The sequence below is a fragment of the Bidens hawaiensis genome, unplaced genomic scaffold, assembly GCF_021521415.1.
Source record: "Bidens hawaiensis isolate Kalapana, Puna unplaced genomic scaffold, B.hawaiensis_p1.1 tig00008125_1, whole genome shotgun sequence".
In the NCBI taxonomy this organism is placed as follows: Eukaryota; Viridiplantae; Streptophyta; class Magnoliopsida; order Asterales; family Asteraceae; genus Bidens; species Bidens hawaiensis.
This window is the reverse complement of record NW_027491578.1, coordinates 739,611-759,479: the sequence shown is the minus strand read 5'-3', so window position 1 is coordinate 759,479 and position 19,869 is coordinate 739,611. Positions and strand designations below refer to the sequence as shown.

Sequence of the window (19,869 nt, the reverse complement as noted above, 5' to 3'; positions counted from 1 at the left end):
CTGAAATTTCAAGTGTCTAAGACAAATATAAGAAACACACTCAGTATATATATTTTTTTTCAAAACACATTCATATACTTTTTTTGAACACACATTTATAAATGTGCTGATTGCTAAATTTATAGAATCCGGACACAAGCCCATTTGAATTCCTACACACTTGCATAAAGTAAAGTGTTGCATTATTTATAAAACCAAAAATATAAAAAGAAAAGTCAACTTGAAAAGAGAACGGGAAATGACAGAAAACTACTCAACTTTATATAACAGAATATTTCTGTACTTTTTTGTTATCATCTTCTCTAAGCCGTACCCACTGCAACTACGTACCCGCTGGAGAATTTTCCAGCAATAATTAATTTTTTTTTTGTTTATCAATTTCTCCTTATTTCACAAGCCCTTGTCCAATTTAATTGGCTAATGTTTAAAACAATATACTCCCTCAGTCCCTTTGAAAGTGTCCACATTTCCATTTTAGTTTGTCACATTACAAATGTTCACTTTCAAACTTTATTAATTAATTTATAAACTTACCCTTAAAATGCAATCATTCAAAGTTTCTTAAATTATGTATTTTTATATATGCCAAGGGCATTATAGTCATTTGTTAAGAAAAAAGTGCAATCATTAAAACTTTCTTAAATTTTGTGTTTTTCAAACCATGACACTTGTAGATAGGCCTGTTCACGAGCCGAGCCCGAGCCAAGGCCAGCTCGAGCTCGAATCTTAATCGAGCCAAAAATATGAGCTCAAGCTCGGCTCGGTTTTAAATCGAGCCGGCTTGGCTCAACTCGATTTGGCTCGATTTTGAAAGTAAAGGAAGATTGATTGATTGATAACAATAAAGAGGAATTAATTAACGTTGTTTAAAGTAGAGGAAGATTGATTGATAACAATAATAACAATGGTGAGCGGCTGTTTAATGTTGTTGTTGTTGTTGTTGTTGAGCGGCTGCGGCTGGTAGTGGTGACTGGTGAGCTGCTGCGGCTGGTAGAGTGGTAGTGGTGACCGACGGTGATGGAGACATGTGACCGACGAACTAATGGTGGTGGAGAGGAGGTCCGATTTGTTGATATAGGGTTGAAGAATATGAAGGCAGAAGAGGCAGAAGAGGGTTGAAGAAGATGAAGGCAGAAGAGGCGCTTCTAAATTTAGGGTTTTGTTATTATATGGTTATTTTGGATTTTATTTGTATTGGGCTATATGGATATTTAATTGAGAAAAGAAGCCCATATATTATATATTTGGATTTTGAAATAGATAATTATATGCATGTGTGTATATATATATATAATAATTTAAAATAAAATAGTTCGAGCCTATCGAGCGAGCTCGAGTCGAGCTGGGGCTAGCTCAGGCTCGGCTCGTTTAGAAATCGAGTCGAGCTAGGCTCGGCTCGTTTACAATCGAGCCGATTTCGAGCGAGCTTTCTCCGAGCTTTTTTCGAGCGAGTTTCGAGCGAGCTTCGAGCCATAAGCTTTTTGAACAGCCCTACATGTAGATGGACGGAGGGAATATATATTATATATAAAATTTTAAAAATTTTGTGCCCTTTACAAAAACCGTGCCCTAAACGGTCGCCGAGCCCAGGGTTGGGTCTAGGCCGACCCTGAATATAATCTACCAGCTTTTATCCCCAGTATTACAGGTTTGTTTAAAAATTATTCGTTTTTAATACTCTTAGATTTTTATTTTATTTTATTTATTGTAAGGAAGTTAATAATAATATACTTAAGATTTGATGATGAAAGAGTGTACAAATATATGAGATGTTATAACCCGGTTTAAAGGCTATCTTATTGGTGAAACTCATGGCCCACTTATTTTTTTTTACTATAAAGTTGTTTCTTAACTATAATTAAAATCTTTTTAAAAAAACTAATATTAATTTTTAGTATATCTCTATTTTATAGGATTTTCATATCAAATATTTGGTGAGATTAATTTTTAATTTGATGAGATGTTATAACTGTTTAAGGGCTATCTGGGTTTGGTAAGACCCATACTCATGAATTCGCGTCAAATGCATGAGAAGCCTTCTTTTACAAATAAAACAATCTGATAGTTTGAGAAAGTATAGGAATGTATAATTTATAAATATTTAAGATAAGATATAAATTGTTATTTATTCTACTCCTTTATATATTTCATTCATCTTATCAAACCAGGGTCAACAAACCCAGGGGGTTGTGCCATATATGTTGTCTATGTGAAATTACCATAAAAACGTCAGTAACATCCATCTGCCTGATATTCCAACTACACACAAAAAATCGATAAAGCTAGTTGAAAAGTGTTGGCATGACAACCAGGCTGAACGTCTCAGCATAATCATTACCCTCCGCACAATGAAAGCCCTTTCCAGCAAGCCGAGCTATATACCTATAACATCCATCTGCATGTAACATCCATCTTATCAAACCAGGGTCAACAAACCTAAGGGGTTGTGCCATATATGTTGTCTATGTGAAATTACCATAAAAACGTTAGTAACATCCATCTGCCTGATATTCCAACTACACACAAAAAATCGATAAAGCCAGTTGAAAAGTGTTGGCATGACAACCAGGCTGAACGTCTCAGCATAATCATTACCCTCCACACAATGAAAGCCCTTTCCAGCAAGCCGAGCTATATACCTGTAAGGCTCCGTTACCGGTGCCCTACATTTGGTGTTGGATTTACTCATAAACACAGTTCTAAATATCAGAGTTAATTAAAACATTCGCGGAATATAAAAACTTCAACCATAACATTTTACAAAACCTTCAAATCTTGTCTTATAAAACATTCATAATCATTTAAAACAAAACATAGTCTTTAAAACATCACAACGTTTCTTCGAGATGCCAGTATCTTCAATCACGCGAGCTGCCTCAACCTATTTGCCTGCGTGCATACTAAAAGTCAACTACGCTGAGTGAGTTCTAGTTAATCACATAACTTACTTTACATACACATATACGTGCCTGTGGGTACGCATTACATACTTATCCTTTCCATCAGTCCTCCATATACATCCATAACTAACCTTACATTATAAAGAGTATTCGCCCTACATACCTCGGATATTATTAGGGTCCGGTACCCTCCATCATCGGATATTATTAGGGTCCGGTCACCCTTCATCCTCGAATATTATTAGGGTCCGGTCACCCTTCATCCTCGGATATTATTAGGGTCCGGTCTCCCTTCATCCTCGGATATTATTAGGGTCTGGTACCCTCCATCCTCGGATATTATTAGGGTCCAGTCACCCTTTCTTCCAAACCTTCATACCATACCTCTCTATATACATAATTGTAAGTTCATACGTACAAACATCATTCATTCTTCACATACAATAATCTTATCATCAAAACTTTACCTGGCAGTACATGCAATATCCAAAGATCGTTCATGTACCGACAAGCAGTCAATCATACCTTTCACATAAAACATATATGGCATACACTTATCACTTATGATAAGTGTATTAACTAATCACATCGAGTATGCACACAGCCCCGAAAACATAACAAGGAACGGGGCTAGAAACTCACCTGAATGCGGTTACGCTCACAGTTAATAGTTATTCCCTTCTTGAGCTGTGCACGACTAACTGTATAACAATTACACGTATCAATTAACTATTACTGCTCGCATCGTATTTCTATCTTTATATAACCCATAACGAACGGGGGTCCGGGGGCAGCGCCCCTGGCAGCGGGGTTCTAGGGGCGGCAGCCCCTAGCGGGGTCCAAGGGGCAGAGCCCGTGGCTGGGGTTAAGCTGCCAGGTCAGCTTGGAAAAATTTTATTTTCATTAACCGTCTTAACACATTTTTCACTAGGATTTTAATTTATTTTCTAATTCGTTAACTCATTCTTCATAACAAATTAAGTCTGATTCGCCATCCGATTCGTTACCTTGTATTTATGAGCAGACATAAATGTAAGCCAACATACCTGATAAGCGAACTTAACGTAAGCGAACTTAACTTTGGCGATCTTAACTTAAGCGAGCTTAGTGTCCGGCGAACTTATACGTGAGCGAACTTAAAGTGGCGAACTTATATACGTGCGAACTTATACGGCGAAGTTGCTTGGCGAACATGCGTACAAGCGAACTTATCTGCAGACAACTTAGCTTGAGCGAACTTATCAGTGGCGAAGTTGCCCAGCAGCGCCTACGGGTTTGACTATAACCCCATAAACTTCTTTGTTTCAACATAATATGATACTAACCAATCCAATAAACATTCCCATGATCATTTTCGGATAAGACTCGGCCCGGAAAAGCATAAAGTTTGGACCTTTAAGATTAAAACGTTCAATAATAGGTCTAGGGTTTATTTTAAACGAGTCACAAGCAGCCGCGAGTTCGTTAAGTTCGTTTCTAACATCAAGTTCGCTTCTTTTATACTCGTTTATACCCGATCTATCCTAGGTTCAAGTTTCAAGGCTAACCGTTCATAAAAACGTGAACTTTAAGGGTCAAGAACATACCTTTAGTGCTCGTTTGGATCTCGTTTAATTTGTTTATGAACTCTAGATCTTGTATTTAGCTCGTGTAATAAAGATCTAACACAACTAACGTTCACTTGCTCTTGGATCTCGCTCGTTTCTCTCTCGGCCGTATATGTGGTAGTATGTGTGTGTGTTTTGAGTGTGTAGGCAATATGGAAAGATGGAATGAGGATTAGGGTTTTAGGTTGGTTTAAGGGGGTATTTATATCCCTTAAAGCCCATGGACCTAAGGCTCATTACCCTTTAATTCACCATAATTAATCCAAGTCCATGATCTTTCTTCATTTAATATTTATTAACTATTAACACACGATAACTAAACGCGACTGTCTTTATTTAATATTATAATATTTTAGGATGTTACAGTCGGCGATGTAAATCATCAATCTCACGCTTGATCTTGTAAATCCACTTACGCCCAACAATGTTAGCCACGAGAGGGGTGGGTATAGCTACGGAAGCGCATCTCACAAATCTGATGCACATAGCTATGGAATGAATAATCTTGAAATGACAAGCGCACGTAAACACATTGACTGTAGCTTGATAAGCACAAGTGAAGCCTATTTTCCAAACTGGATATGTAAGCAAGTTAATGATGAAGATGAAGAAGAGTTAGCAAGGAAGATGATGATTTCGAGCTTGCGGTGCATTTAATCTGATCCATTTGATCGACCATCCATAGATAAAGTTGTGGAGTTGCTGGAAGGAAACTTTGAATCATTGCAAGTTCCAACTAGACGTGTCGAGTCATCTGCCGCAAGGCATTTCCAAAGCACTCTTCCCTCGTCCACACAGAGTATAACCAGTGAGATAGGACTAAAATTGCATGCTGTAAAGGATGACTCCTCTTTTTAGCTCACACTTGCAGGGCAACTATGTCGTGTAACCAATCCATTGTTGTTCCGGTTTTTGAAAACGTTGCAAGTGATCTTGACCAGAACCGGACGAGCCTTGTTGATGCCCAAGGAAAGGGGTTTGCCTTGAAGTGGTACGTTACGGATGAAGAGAGTGAGCAATGTAAAGGCTGCATAATTTCGGGTAGCTCGTGTTGGGTGCAACCTAATAATAATAGTTTCGTTTGCTATTGCTACAATGGTCCGTCACTAGGTGAATGCGATAAACGGCCAGGTATTCTTTTCGTTCAAACATGAACAATTCCAAATGTATAGAAACACTTCTAAAATTTTAACTAATATAAACTTTAAAACCTAAACTTATTGTGTTTTATAGCTTAAACCTTATTTTTTTGTTGTTTTACTAGGATACTGGCTCGTGTTACACACGGGTGAAAAATATTTCAAACGTTATATATATGTGAATATCATAAGAAATTATTTACCTTGTTCTCTGCAAAACTACAAGATGCAGGAAAAATATATATAAATTGTGGAATGGGTAACTTTTATACAAATCATTGAATTGCTAAAATAATAATCATACTTAAAAAAAAGGAACACAAAATTAGTTAAATAATTAATTGTTGTCAAAATTGGTTTTTAAATCATTTGAAATGAAATAGTTAGTTATGATTATTAAAAACATTAATTAGTGAGGTTTGATTCTAGAATATATTAATTAGTGAATTATGTGGTAATTCTATAGATGGAAAGCAGATGATTTGAAAGTCTATGTGGACATTCTAGTTAAAGGTCGTATGTATATCTTGTATTGCTTTAGTATAGTAAGATACAAATTTGTATTTTTGCAATTATATAAACAATTTTTGGAATATTACTAGCATAAAAGTATAAAATTAAAATATAGTTAAGCGATTTGTATTTGTGCCATTTTGTGAATACATTTTTTATATTATTTTAATTTCAGATTCGTGTCATGAATAACACGTTGTTTTCTTTATAAAGGTTTATTATCAGAAAAGTTTGATTCTAGATGTTTATTAGTTTATTCTATAGGGCCGGTTTGTGTAATATTGATAAAGTAGGAATCTAGAAGTGTTAGGTCATTACCTAATTATTAAAAAACGTACCAAAACACCCTTTTTTAATACTTTTCATAATATTTTCTTGCTGGATAGTTTTATACAAGAAACTATTAGATCATAAATTTCTTTGAAACAAATACAGATTTAACACATAGTTCCCATTAATCCAAAAATTAGAACTCCGAAGTCGAAAGACCCCAAAAATTAAAACGCTCTATACTTGTATTTTCAACAACGGGACACATAACCCATCAGACGTTTCGCCTTCTCATATTATATATTACGATACAAAACGGTAATCAAAGGATTATGAGTGAAAGATAGGAGAAGAAGAAGAAGAACAAAGATAGGATTATTCACTACTCATTACGTATATTGTTCGTCTATTTAACGAACCGGAGTATTACAAATGTTACATTTAACCCCCTCCTACTTTTAACACATTTAACTCTTAACCCCCTATACTATTTACTACCTAACATTATATTACTAGTTAAGAGTACTAACCAAATACTGAGTAAGATAAACAAATACATGCTAAAGAACTACTTTTCATTGCATTTAGATATAAACTCTAAGCTATTGTTTTGATTAGATGAATTTGAATCTAAAACTTTCTTAAATTTTGTATAATTGCAGGGAGTTCAAAGACTAATTATCTGAATATAGGTATGCATATTACTCTCATAAACAGACTAAAGTTTCTTTATCCTTCATTATTTCAAGAAACTAAAATTTGACTCTTCCATCTTTATATTCCAGCACTTCCAGTCATTGGAGTGGTTATTATCGGTGTTGGCATCGGATTGGCGATCTTTGTTTGCCGACAACGCAGAAAAAGACGTGTGATCATCAAGGAAGCATCACCCGCTCAAACGGAGAGCAAAGCCATTCTCACAAAGTTTTCAAGCAAACAACTAGCTAGTGATGATTCTAATTCCACTTCTAGCATCCCTCCATATCCTTCACCAAGAACAACAGAAACATCTAAAGAATTCGGGAAAAGCTCTTATTTTGGAGCTCAAGTTTTTACCTATGAAGAGTTAGAAATTGCCACTGATAACTTTAATGATTCTAGAGAACTTGGTGATGGCGGTTTTGGAACAGTGTACTATGGTAAAACTTATAAGGAAAAATCACGAAAATATCTGTTTTGATCGAGAAAATTATCAAAATAGCCTTAACTTTGTGAAGTTATCAATCAACCAGAGCATGACAAATGTTTGTCGGCGCAACGAATTTCAATCTGGTGCAGCAGATTGGATCCTTTGGCGCAACAAATTCATTCTAGCACAGTAGATTTGATCTGTTGCGCCTGAGGCACCACAAATTAGAAAAAAAAAATTCTTTATAGTTATAATGCGGCGCATGAGCTTTCACTCAAACGCTTGAGATTCAACTCCTGAAATCGAGATTTTAATCGAGGGTCTAACCTGTCAGTGATTGGTGACAAGTCCTCCTAGTTACGAGTAGAAATTTTTGAAAATTAATTAAAAAAATGACTATTTTCGTAATTTCAAAAATCAAGTTTAGTTTGTTAATATCTTCGATGAAAATGAATATTTTCGTATTTCCCCTACTTATAAACCTGTGTATTGTCGAAATCTATGAGGCATTTGTTTAACTCTTTGAATATTGTTTTCAGGTAAGCTTCTTGACGGTCGAGAAGTTGCTGTCAAACGTTTATACGAAAACAATTTCAAACGCGTGGAACAATTTGTGAACGAAGTTAGGATCTTGACAGGATTAGAACACGAAAACCTCGTGAAACTATACGGGTGCACCTCAAAACAAAGCAGAGAACTGCTTATAGTTTATGAGTATATCCCCAATGGCACAGTAGCTGATCACCTTCATGGAAAACTAGCAAACTCAAGCTCGAGTTTGTTTTCATGGCCCGTACGGTTCAACATTGCCATATAAGCTGCCACTGCACTAACTTACCTACACCAATCGGGCATCATTCACCGTGACGTGAAGACTGCCAACATTTTGTTGGATAAAAGTTTTCAAGTCAAAGTTGCTGATTTTGGGCTGTCAAGATTGTTCCAAAATGTTACACATGTGTCCACGGCCCCACAAGGGACACCTGGTTATGTTGATCCTGAATATTACCAGTGTTATCAGCTGACTGACAAGAGTGACGTTTATAGCTTTGGGGTGGTTTTAATTGAGCTCATTTCTTCATTACAAGCGGTTGACACCAACAGGCACCGGCTCGATATAAACTTGTCTAATATGGCTATAACCAAGATTCAAAACCATAGGTTGGATGAGTTGGTTGACAAGAATATCGGGTTTGAGACAAATGGAATGGTGAGGAGGACAACCGCATTAGTGGCTGAGCTAGCGTTCCGATGTCTACAACAACAAAGAGATATGAGGCCAACAATGAAAGAAGTAGAGGAAACCTTAAGAGGGATTCAGAATGATGATTTAAGTGCTCGAAAGCCGGAGGTTGTCGATATTGTGGTGGATGATGGTTGTCTGTTGAAGGGTCATGACACGGAACCAACGTCACCGGATTATGGGATTACTAACAAGTTGGTCGGTAATTCGACCAAATTCTTCTAGTGGTTGATCGGACATTAATGATTCATGAATCTTGAAAATAATTTTGTGTTGTTGGTTATGTAGGATGTTATGGTATGAGAACACATGACAAGTCCTAAAGGGAATGTACATATTAGAATTCTAGAGCAACTATTGTCTTACATGATCATATTAAGAATTTAACGTTTTTATGTGTTTCACTATAGTTTTGTGCCTAAAATCAGAGTGTGATTTTAAACTATCCAATTGTAGTTTTGTGCCCAGGAGTATTAGTGAATTAATTAGACTCGAAAATTGATCAATTACTCGTGTTTAAGGAAGAAAAACAAAAGACGCTTGATATGAAAAACATCGCGTTGAAGATCGAATACTTGACGAGGTTAGTCTGTGAACTCGCCTAAATCATGGATAAATACCGCTAGTAATAATTTTAATAATTTGTTTGGTGTGTTATGTTCTTTATTAGAAGTTTATAAGAATAATGTTTTGTTTGTGTTTTATGGTTTTAGTTTTATTAAATTCACTATTCAAATATACAAGTATTAGTAAAACTTAATAACAATGTTTAGTTAATCACTAATGATCTAGAAGTTAACGTCATTAGTTAAATCATTACACACTTAACTGAATGCAGTTAATGACACCACTTTGCTTATGTGATAGTAGCGTAACGCTATCCTTTTCCAAATGTGTAATTTCCATGAGAGAAATAAAGACTGACGTGGTGTGGTCAACGGTGGTGGCATGGTCAGCAATGCTATTGCCTCATGACGGAGCTAAGGTTGGTGGTAATCTTTCTTAGAGAAGTCAATAGAGCACTAATTCCTTTGGGTGAGTGGATTAGACATAGAGTGGAGATCTTTACTGAATGGTTTTGTAATAACCAATTTATTAGTTTTAGGGGCATGCTATACAAACATATCCATCCTCATAAGTGTACATATATACGCGTCACATTATTAGTATAATATTAAGTATGTGCATTAGAGAATCTTATATAATACAAGCCGTATGATAAATGAAAATTAACATAAGGACCATGCGTTCATATAACTTTGTTAATGGTTAAATAAGTCATTTCTTTTGTCAATCCAACACATCGATCATACGAGGACCGAGGTGTATGATTTACTTCTCATACAATCCATATGACATCCGTATTACACCCATATATATGATCACTGGACCATACAGACTGTATGCCACGATAGTAATATCAGAATAGTGTGTTAGTGATGTTTCTTTGCGACAACACAATCATATTTTTTACACAATAAACTAGTTATTTATCCTAAAAACCTTAAGAGATCTTTTTTCACTTTCCTTTACTCATTTAATGCTAGTTTAGCATTATTTATATTTTAACTATATTATATATTTTTTATATATTTAATAAGTTATTCATGTAACTTGGTGGATTTTTAATTTATCTTCCCCAAACATATGCAATGCTGAAAGATATATCACGTCCTGTCACGTTAATTGCATTAATACATGTTACATAAAATTATTATTATAATAAAACTGATTGTGGTCTACTTACCCTTTCTCCCTTTTAAAAATTCATGCACAAGGATGATCCAATTCATGAATGTCTAAAATATCGCGTTCTCGACACAAACACCACTAAATAGAAGGAATATATATTATGTTATATTAAACAGTAAATATTTTCTTGACCAGGAATATTTGAGCCAATATTTGGTAAGTTATCACTTTTGGAAAGTTAATTGGAGACTATATGGTATGTTGACTACTTTTTACTTTTACTTCCATTAGGCATGTACGTGAGTCAAACCGCCTTGTCCATTTTGGTTCATCACTTCATTGTTCATTTTGGTTCATTAACTTGAACCAAACAAATGAATGAATATGAAAACGAACACGTAAACGAACGGATTTTCTTGCTCATGTTTGTACATTAAGAAAATAAAAATGTCCGTGTTCGTTAATATTATAATGTGCATAAATAAATGAAAATAAACAAAGAAAAATAAATGTTCTTTGTTTGTTACTTGATTACCCAAGGCTTTGCTCTATAATTTGATTGAGATGATGAGTTGATTTACTATTACTAATAACTAATAAATTTAAACGAATACCCAAATCTATGAACGTAAATGAACACATATAAACAAACGTAAATGAGAAACACAAACAAACGTAACTTAATGGATGAGACACGTGTTCACGTTTATTCGTTTAACTAAAATAAACAAAATCTTTTCTTCATGATCACTTGTTAAATAAACAAACTAACATAATCAAACGTTAATTCCCCCAAAGCATACGCAAACAGTGCACTATACTGGTTCACATTCCTAACTTCCATCTTTATAAATATAATAATAATATTAATAATAATAATATCTTAACATTAGTCAAATGTTTTAACATATAAAAACATTGGAGATTTGAACATTTTTATGGAGAAAATCTTTAAATCCCATCAACCATTTGTCTTTCTATCACTTTGATTATTATTCATTGTGTTTACTCTAGCCCAGCCACCATGAAACCCAATCTCTTTGCATTGACAGTTATTCTAACAGCCACCATTCACTTGCCAACCACTTGCTCCCAAAGAACCAAACCATACAAAGTATGTGGTCAGTTGGTCCAGTGTGGTAACACTACACTTCACTACCCATTCTGGGGGTTAACCCGTCCGGTCTATTGCGGCCACCCGGGTTTTAAGATAACATGTAAACACAACGTTACCATACTCCGTGACAAATCACTAAGCTTCCGAGTCCTTAAAATCAATACCAGTCATCGCACGATCACCATCGCGAGAAACGACCTCTGGAGCAGTTACTGCCCTCAGTATCTCCACAACACCACCTATGACTCTAACCTTTTCAACGACAATAACTTTGATCAGGAAGATGTAACTCTATTTTACGGATGTGATTCTACTTCGAATTTCTTGTCGAGTCACAGTTTTGGTTGTGGAGTGAATGACACCAAGAATAACAGTTATGTTATTGGAACAAAAATGATTAATGTTGACAACATGATCAATGACTCAATGAAGTGCAACACTCAGATTACTGTACCGGTGATGCAGTCTTTGGCTAAACGATTAGCGGAAACAACTGATGAAGTGAGTGATCTGAGATCGACCTTGAAAGCTGGATTTAATTTAGAGTGGACCGCGAATGATGACGAGTGTGATCAGTGTGTTCAGTCTGGTGGGAGGTGCGGCTCTAACTTGCAGCGATCGACGTTTTTCGCTTGTTACTTTGCTAATGAGAGTTTTTCGCTAGCATGTGATGATGAGAATCAAGATACAAGTGAAGGTACATATACATACACAATAATAGTATTACACAAAAATAACTTCTATGTATGAGATATTTATATAACTAGTTAACAATAACCAAATTTGACCTATAGTTTAGTGGTTTCAATATATATCATCCACTATGTATAATGGAATATCACCAAAATAACCATTTTGGCCATACAGGATGCAATGGAGCTGTGGAGAATAACTTTTACAGGAAATGGAAACTTGTAACCGGTAAGCACTACGTAGAATAATAACTATTTTTATCTATGAACAATGGATGCGGCTAACTAATGTTTGAAGTTTGAACATTTGGTGTAGGTGTTTCATGTGGCATCACGGGAATTATGGTCCTGTTGTTTGTGATCGTACTCTATCGAGGAAACAGGTTAATGAAAACTCAAAAGGCAGCAAATCATCAAATAGAAATGTTCATAAGGAGCTACGGAACTCTGGGGCCGAAAAGGTTTAAGTATTCAGAAATCAAGAAAATGACAAACTCCTTTCTTGAGAAACTGGGACAAGGAGGGTATGGAAGTGTTTACAAGGGACAGTTGCCTAACGGGCGACTAGTTGCAGTGAAGCTATTGGCGGGAGCTCAAGGAGACGGAGAAGATTTCATTAATGAAGTCGCTAGCATCAGTAAAACTTCACATATCAATATAGTCACACTTTTGGGTTTTTGTATTGAAGGGAAGAAAAGAGCACTATTGTATGAGTTCATGCCAAACGGCTCGTTAGATAAGTTTCTACGTGGGGATGGATCGCATTTGGACTGGAACACATTGTTCCAAATTGCGAAAGGGATTGCACGTGGTCTAGAGTACTTGCACCGAGGTTGTAACACAAGAATCGTGCACTTTGACATAAAGCCACACAATATTCTCCTAGATGAAGAGTTTGTCCCAAAAATATCTGATTTCGGGTTGGCAAAATTGTGCAAAAGGAAAGAGAGTATTGTGTCTGTAATAGGTGTGAGAGGTACCGCAGGATACATGGCTCCTGAAGTATTTTGTAGGAGTCTTGGAGGCGCGTCACATAAGTCTGATGTGTATAGTTATGGGATGATGGTTCTTGAAATGGCAGGTTCGCACAAACATAATAGTTGTAGCTCAACAAGCACGAGTGAAAACTATTTTCCGGATCGGATATACGAGCAAGTTGATGATGAAGAGGAAGAGGAGTTAGCTAGAAAGATGATGATAGTGAGCTTGTGGTGCATTCAGTCTGATCCATCAGATCGACCATCTATAGATAAAGTTGTGGAGATGTTGGAAGGAAGCTTTGAATCATTGCAAGTTCCAACTAGACGTTTTGAGTCATCTTCTACAAGGCTTTTCCGAGACTTCTCTTCCTCAAATTCACAAACAAAAGTAGAATTATGAAAAGTGTTGATGTCGCTTAAAAGGGACTTTAATATTTAGATGCTAAAATCCCTTTCAACAAACACTATATTGCTAATAAATACAGTTCAAGACTTCAAGTATTAAACTAATACTTAAAATTATAATCTATATATGTATATTATCTTATCTGTTTAGACGCAAAAATCACATGAAGTGGTTAACTTAAATGTATGTTATATAGAAAAAGTTATTAGTACATCATGTTCTTATTCCATTATCATGTATTTATGTTATGTCATTAGCTTTCACATTCTTGTGTTGTTCCTGTATATAATCTATATATTGTGTGTGAAGAACAATAATTTAAATTTGTAGTTATTCTTCTCCTTTGTGTATTGCATTCATGGTATCAAAGGAGAGTCAACAAACCCAGGAGTTGTGTCATACATGTTGTCTATGTGATATTGCTATAAAAGAAAAGGCATTAATAACATCAATCTACCTAATATTCTAACTACACGATAAATAGAACAGATAAAACCAGTGGAAAAGTGTTGGTTTGACAACTTGGCTAAACGTCTTAGCATAATCATTACCCTCTACACGATGTAAGCCCTTGCCAACAAGTCGAAGTTTATATAGGCTAAGTAAATCATCAATGTAACTCTTGTTCCTGTAAATCCACATATACCCAACAATGTAGTTACGGGAGGGTGGGCGGGTGGCAACCACATATGAGGTCAGTGCATCCCATGATATCGGTCATTATTGTGCCCAAAAAAATGTAGTAGACTAGTAGGTTCAAAGGTGAGTGGATGAGACAAGAAAAATAATATGACCATTGACCAAGGAAATGTTTGGGCTAGCAAGTATGATAAGGATAGTGAGTGCCCATTGAATGAGAAGAGGGGCAACATTGGTGGGGGGTGATGTGAGCGTGTAAGTGTTGGACTATCGGCGGTATAATAGTGGAAGGAAGATACGGCAATGAGAGAATGAATGGAAAAGATAATTTCATAAGATGACATGACGAGAAGTGTAAGTACAACATATGTGGGGATCGTAGCAAAGGTATCCTCGATTATTTGGAGCACATCCATGAAATATAGAATGTACAAATTTAAGTTAGAGTTTGTCGGATCGAAATCCCCGGGAAACAAATAATTTAAGCATCCAAAGACTGAAGAACAGTATAATTGATGTAGCGTATAAGTTCATCTAAAAGATTCACAACATAACTAGGAAGACGTTTCAAATACAACACATACGTTACCACTTACCAGACATACGAACAATAAGAGAATAATAAACACATAAGTTAAAAGTAGAGGGGTAATATTTGCACAACTTATCAAATCCTCAATCAATAATAAAAACCTCATAAAACCCATCCATGGATGGAAGAGAACCCAAAATATTTCACCTTCATAGCCACCCATAATCTCTTCAGCTTATTATTGCTTTAGAAACCAGGTACTGCCAATAATTCATTTCGACTTTCTAATTCCTTTATTATAGCTACTAACACTTCATAATATTAACTCAAATTATAACAATTTCAAAATTAGGTCAATGTTTTACACTGTATCTATATCTATCCCAAAGCCCTGCGTATCTTATCCGAAACCCACTTGGCACACTCAAAGTCCATCAAATCTTAAAAGAAATAGGCTTCGAGTATCAGCTGCATTAGCTGAATCTAATGGGGATAATGTTGAGTATACTCCCTGGCTCATTGTTGGATTGGGGAATCCTGGGAACAAGTATTACGGAACTCGGCATAATGTAAGGTTTTTTAGTTTACGGTTTCGGGTTTAGGGTTTTGTTTGTTGATGTGTTTTGGCTTTTGGTTGATTGGTTATGTTGTGGAATTTGTTATTAGGTTGGTTTTGAAATGATTGATCGGATATCGCAAGAAGAGAAGATTGTGATGAATACTATACAGTCTATGGCTTTAGTTGGAATAGGTATACATGCTGATTTATATGTAACCGAATTACCGAAACAGAAATTCATTTACCAAGCTTAGGGGTGTGGATGAAACCAAAAAACAATCCGAAATTCGGAAAAACCAAACCGAAACAAAAACAGACGGTTTTATGTTTTCGTAAAAATTGAACTTTCTGTTCGGTTTCAGTTTTGCGTATAACTAAAACCGAGATTTTTTATTTTTATTCTAAATTTTAAGGAACTTATAATAGTTAAATATACAGTTTCCCAAATATTTTATCCTAAATGTATTATAATCAATTGATTATAAACTACCAAAAACATTTAGGCCCAAATTCATTACTTTTGTCCAACCTTTCTTCTTGGCACACAGTTTTCAAACCCAAATTGCAAAACGGGAAAACTGAAACCGAGATGAACCCAAACCTAAAAACTGAAACTGAATGGTTTTCATAGTCCCAAAAACAGACCGAAATTTCGGTTTTTGGTTCACTTTAGCCCAAAACTGAACCAAACCGCCCATGCCTAACCAAGCTCATGTTTTACTATTTTCAACACCAAATATTAATCTAAAGTTATAAACTTTCTTTTCTGCATCAGTACAGGTTCAATTGGTGAGGTACCCGTTCTGATAGCGAAGCCTCAGGGATACATGAATTTCAGTGGAGAATCGGTTGGTTTTCATTTATCAACTTAAATTTATACGTTTTCTATATTATTCATTGAAATCTTTAATATTCATACTGATCTCTTATTCAACAAGGTCGGGCCGCTTGCTGCATATTATCAAGTACCGCTGCGTCATATCCTACTGGTATGGCTTTCATCCGCTTAAGTAAAAATTGTATTAATATACAACTTACAAGCATGAGACGTCATATAAACTGTATATGTATATCTCGCATGTTATCTATTTAGATATATGACTCTCACATGCTATCTATTTAGATATATGACGAGATGAGCTTACCAAATGGTGTTTTGAGGCTTCAGCCCAGGGGAGGGCACGGGTATCATAATGGGTACGTTTATTGGCCTATCTTAAGAAAAGCTAAAATTGTAAGCTTTAATTAAATAACTTTACTCAAAAACAATTTAAATTGTTTTTTTTTTGTTTCTGTTATGAAGAGTGAAGAGTGTGATGGAACATTTGGATGGTCGCCGTGAATTCCCACGCTTCTGTATAGGTATGGTCATAATTGAGCAATTATTATATTAAAAAAATGTTGAACCTCTTATTTTCCTTTAATGTCAATACACTTGTGTTCTTGTAGGTATCGGGGATCCACCTGGCACGATGGACATGAAAGCCTTCTTATTGCAGAAATTTAGTGAGACGGAACGAAAAGAGGTGAAATAAGTAGTTCAATTTGCTTTAATATTTCACAATCAATTAATAATTATGTTCCAACTTCTGTTCAAGATTAGTTTTGTGGGAACCTGGATTTAATTTCTCGTTATTTTCTTACTAATATTGCAGATAGATAAAGCCCTGGAACAAGGTGTAGACGCGGTGAGGAACCTCATATCGCATGGATTCAATGATAGGATCACAAGGTTTAATTTAGGCCAGAAATACAAATATAACAAAGTTTAGTGATAATTACTTTTAGTTTCAAATGTACTGATCATTTTAAATGTGTGTGTGTTGTTTTTAATATATGTTTTTTAGATTCTTTTTTAATTACTATTTTAGGGGTAAGGAAAATCCATAAAATCACTGTAAATTTACACCATGCTTTTGACTTGTTTCATATGCTTTTTAGTTTTTTCCCTTGCAATAATAAAAGAAGATAATCTTTCAAAGTTTCTTTGTACTGGATCAGATGCTATTGTGTCAGATTTATTCCTTGTACCTTCAGGAATTGACCCAAACAGCCCTCCTAGTGTTTTCTTGGCAAAAAGTTTTCATTGATTGATGAATTTGAGTTAATACTCAAATGGAAACTTACTCTTAGTTTTTCACGGCATATTGAACTTTTGTAAAACACTAAAACATTATATAAAGGTTAAAAGTTAGGGGCGTAAACGAGTCAAACTGAGCTTGGGCTCGTTTCAAGCTCTTTGTCTAAAGCTCAAGCTTGGCTCGCGAGCCATTTTTAATCTCGAGTTTTGCTTGGGCTCACCACGTTTATTATTTACTAATCAACTTGTATGTACATTTTAACTAGTTTTATATATTTAAGAAAATAAAAAACGCGCCTAAACTCGGCTCAAGCTTGTGTGCAGTATCTTAAATGAGTTAAATCTCGGATCAGCTTTGTTGTGCAGTGTGAAACTGATAATTAGAGACCAAACGAGTTTAAACTTAAAAATATACAAGGTTCGATGAGTCTAAACGATTTCCCCATACAAGGCTCGAGTTTGGGTTCAATAACTAAACGAGCTTTATTTGAGACTCGAGCGTAGAGGTGCACAAACCGGGTATTTTTCAGGAACTGGTTCCGGGTATGGTCAACAAAAGTAAAAACCGGGTCGGGTAGGAACCGGTTCCGGGTATAGTCAGGCATTCGATCGGGTTTTCCGGGTTTTTTTTCATGTTTCGGGTAGGGTCGGGTTTCGACCGGGTATTTCCGGTTCCGAGTCGGGTACACCTGGTCGGGTCCGAAACCGGGTACTTTGTCCAACTCTACTCAAGGGCATTAAGGTTCGGCTCGTTTTGAGCTTTTTATTGATCGGATATCGATTAGAATAAGAAAGTAAATATTTAAGTCAAAGGGTATGTTTGTTAATAAGTGGAAATTCAATAAGAACGTTGGAAAGTAAAACTAAGAATCCAAAAACTACACTTTACTCCCTCTCCGCTACCGTTAGTCATCTTTAAAACCATCAAAACCATAATTAAACACAAACAAATCAAACTTAAAATTAAAATTCCGATCACATCTCTTTCTTTTCTTTCATCATGGAGAGAGGACCCAGATACAACGCATACGCCAATCTCCGAGAATCAAAACTCCGGTCAAAATCCATAACAAGCCCATCTCCATTACCACCTAAACACCCGGAAAATAAACTCAAGTGTCCAGCAAGCAAGCGAAATGGGTCCTATGGGCTGACTCAGTCGGTTCCTGACTTCTCGTCTGTTATGAGAAAAGAGAACCGGAAACCACCGGTGGTAGAGTTCTTCAAGGTTATATGATGTTAATGCCAAACTGATGGGTAGTAAGACTTCGGTTTCTAGTAAAAAGAGGAGTGGTGGGCTTTTGACAGATGGGAGAAGCTATGTGAATATGGATGAACTGAAGAGGTTTTCTAAGGCAGCTGCGAATGCGATTAATGGCGAAAACACAAGAGGAAGAACTACTACTATTTTGAGGTCTAGACGGTTTTATTGAATTTTATTTTATGTTCTTAAAAATATTTTGATGGTTTGGGTTCGTTTAATATATTCAAGATGATGATTTTGATTTTTGGTTTTGGCATATGAGTATGCTTCATATAATAAGATCAGATATATTGTTTGGTACAAATGATATGAATGGTGTCTTTATATTTTGAACCTTTTATATAATATTTTAGGTTATTATGAATTTGGTGGTTGAAGGATTTAAGTTTTCTAGCATCAGTGTTTATATTGTGGCAATATACAAGATCGTTTTCACTCCATGTCCATAATCATAGATGTTAAATTAAATTTCAATGTTAATGGAATCCGATATATGTGAGAAGATTGTTTATGTGGTTGCAACCAAATGAAAATGATCATAGGCTGGTCGGATCTAGCATAGGGTGAGTGGTAGCTCGCACTACCCCCTCAACTTTTTTAACGAAGTACATTTTTAGTGCGGCTTTTTTTAACTTATTCGTTTTATGTATCGGCTAGTCAATTACCCTTGAGCAATAGTTTTTTAGCCAAAGCTACCCATCAACTTTTCTTCTAGATCCGCCACGGAATTCGTAAGACATATTTAAAGAAAAGAATGATACTATTTCAAATACAACACGTTTAATGTATGTATACCATATTACCATCTACAAACAATGTTGCTAGAATAGTAGAATATGAGATATTACAAACAGTTGAATATTTCTTCATTGCAGAAAAATCTGTAACTAAAGACAACAATTTGAAATAAAAAAAAAAAGTGTGTTCGTGTTGAAAATTCTCTTTGATAATTCCTCATTTATTCAGGCTAAACTTGATAAAAGAAAGCCCAATTTAGAATAACTCAAATTTTATTTACAAACTGTGGTTCTAAAAAGCTAAGGGCTTAAAGTCATCGCTTTAACAAAGAGCCCATTGAGCCGGGCCTATACCCGCTACCAGGCTTAT

The 19,869-nt window shown here is 35.5% G+C and overlaps 2 protein-coding genes and 1 pseudogene across 3 annotated transcripts; all 3 read left to right on the top strand.

Annotated features, from left to right (window-relative positions):
- The first annotated feature begins 5,385 nt into the window (after positions 1 to 5,385).
- LOC143637126 (LEAF RUST 10 DISEASE-RESISTANCE LOCUS RECEPTOR-LIKE PROTEIN KINASE-like 1.2) lies at positions 5,386 to 9,203 on the top strand (annotated as a pseudogene). Its single transcript, XR_013154377.1, has 4 exons — positions 5,386 to 5,638; positions 7,092 to 7,121; positions 7,206 to 7,568; positions 8,098 to 9,203. The product of XR_013154377.1 is annotated as an LEAF RUST 10 DISEASE-RESISTANCE LOCUS RECEPTOR-LIKE PROTEIN KINASE-like 1.2 (transcript).
- Positions 9,204 to 11,432: 2,229 nt separating this feature from the next.
- Positions 11,433 to 13,770, top strand: LOC143637112 (LEAF RUST 10 DISEASE-RESISTANCE LOCUS RECEPTOR-LIKE PROTEIN KINASE-like 2.4). The gene is made up of 3 exons (XM_077104562.1): positions 11,433 to 12,307; positions 12,478 to 12,531; positions 12,619 to 13,770. The coding sequence occupies exons 1-3, from the start codon at positions 11,518 to 11,520 to the stop codon at positions 13,680 to 13,682; spliced, it is 1,908 nt and encodes a 635-aa protein (XP_076960677.1). The 5' UTR covers positions 11,433 to 11,517; the 3' UTR covers positions 13,683 to 13,770.
- Positions 13,771 to 15,215: 1,445 nt separating this feature from the next.
- LOC143637110 (chloroplastic group IIB intron splicing facilitator CRS2-B, chloroplastic-like) lies at positions 15,216 to 17,190 on the top strand. The gene is made up of 8 exons (XM_077104561.1): positions 15,216 to 15,428; positions 15,526 to 15,610; positions 16,199 to 16,266; positions 16,357 to 16,407; positions 16,542 to 16,615; positions 16,722 to 16,780; positions 16,868 to 16,944; positions 17,074 to 17,190. The coding sequence occupies exons 1-8, from the start codon at positions 15,216 to 15,218 to the stop codon at positions 17,188 to 17,190; spliced, it is 744 nt and encodes a 247-aa protein (XP_076960676.1).
- The last annotated feature ends 2,679 nt before the right edge of the window (positions 17,191 to 19,869 follow it).

What these genes read in the sequence shown, in the direction of transcription:
- LOC143637112 (XM_077104562.1), top strand. Translation starts at nt 11,518, where the DNA reads ATGAAACCCAATCTCTTTGCATTGACAGTTATTCTAACAGCCACCATT. An exon ending in GAATCAAGATACAAGTGAAG is followed by an intron (nt 12,308 to 12,477) that starts GTACATATACAT and finishes TTGGCCATACAG; the next exon opens with GATGCAATGGAGCTGTGGAG. An exon ending in GAAATGGAAACTTGTAACCG is followed by an intron (nt 12,532 to 12,618) that starts GTAAGCACTACG and finishes CATTTGGTGTAG; the next exon opens with GTGTTTCATGTGGCATCACG.
- LOC143637110 (XM_077104561.1), top strand. Translation starts at nt 15,216, where the DNA reads ATGTTTTACACTGTATCTATATCTATCCCAAAGCCCTGCGTATCTTAT. An exon ending in ATTACGGAACTCGGCATAAT is followed by an intron (nt 15,429 to 15,525) that starts GTAAGGTTTTTT and finishes ATTTGTTATTAG; the next exon opens with GTTGGTTTTGAAATGATTGA. An exon ending in GTGAGACGGAACGAAAAGAG is followed by an intron (nt 16,945 to 17,073) that starts GTGAAATAAGTA and finishes CTAATATTGCAG; the next exon opens with ATAGATAAAGCCCTGGAACA.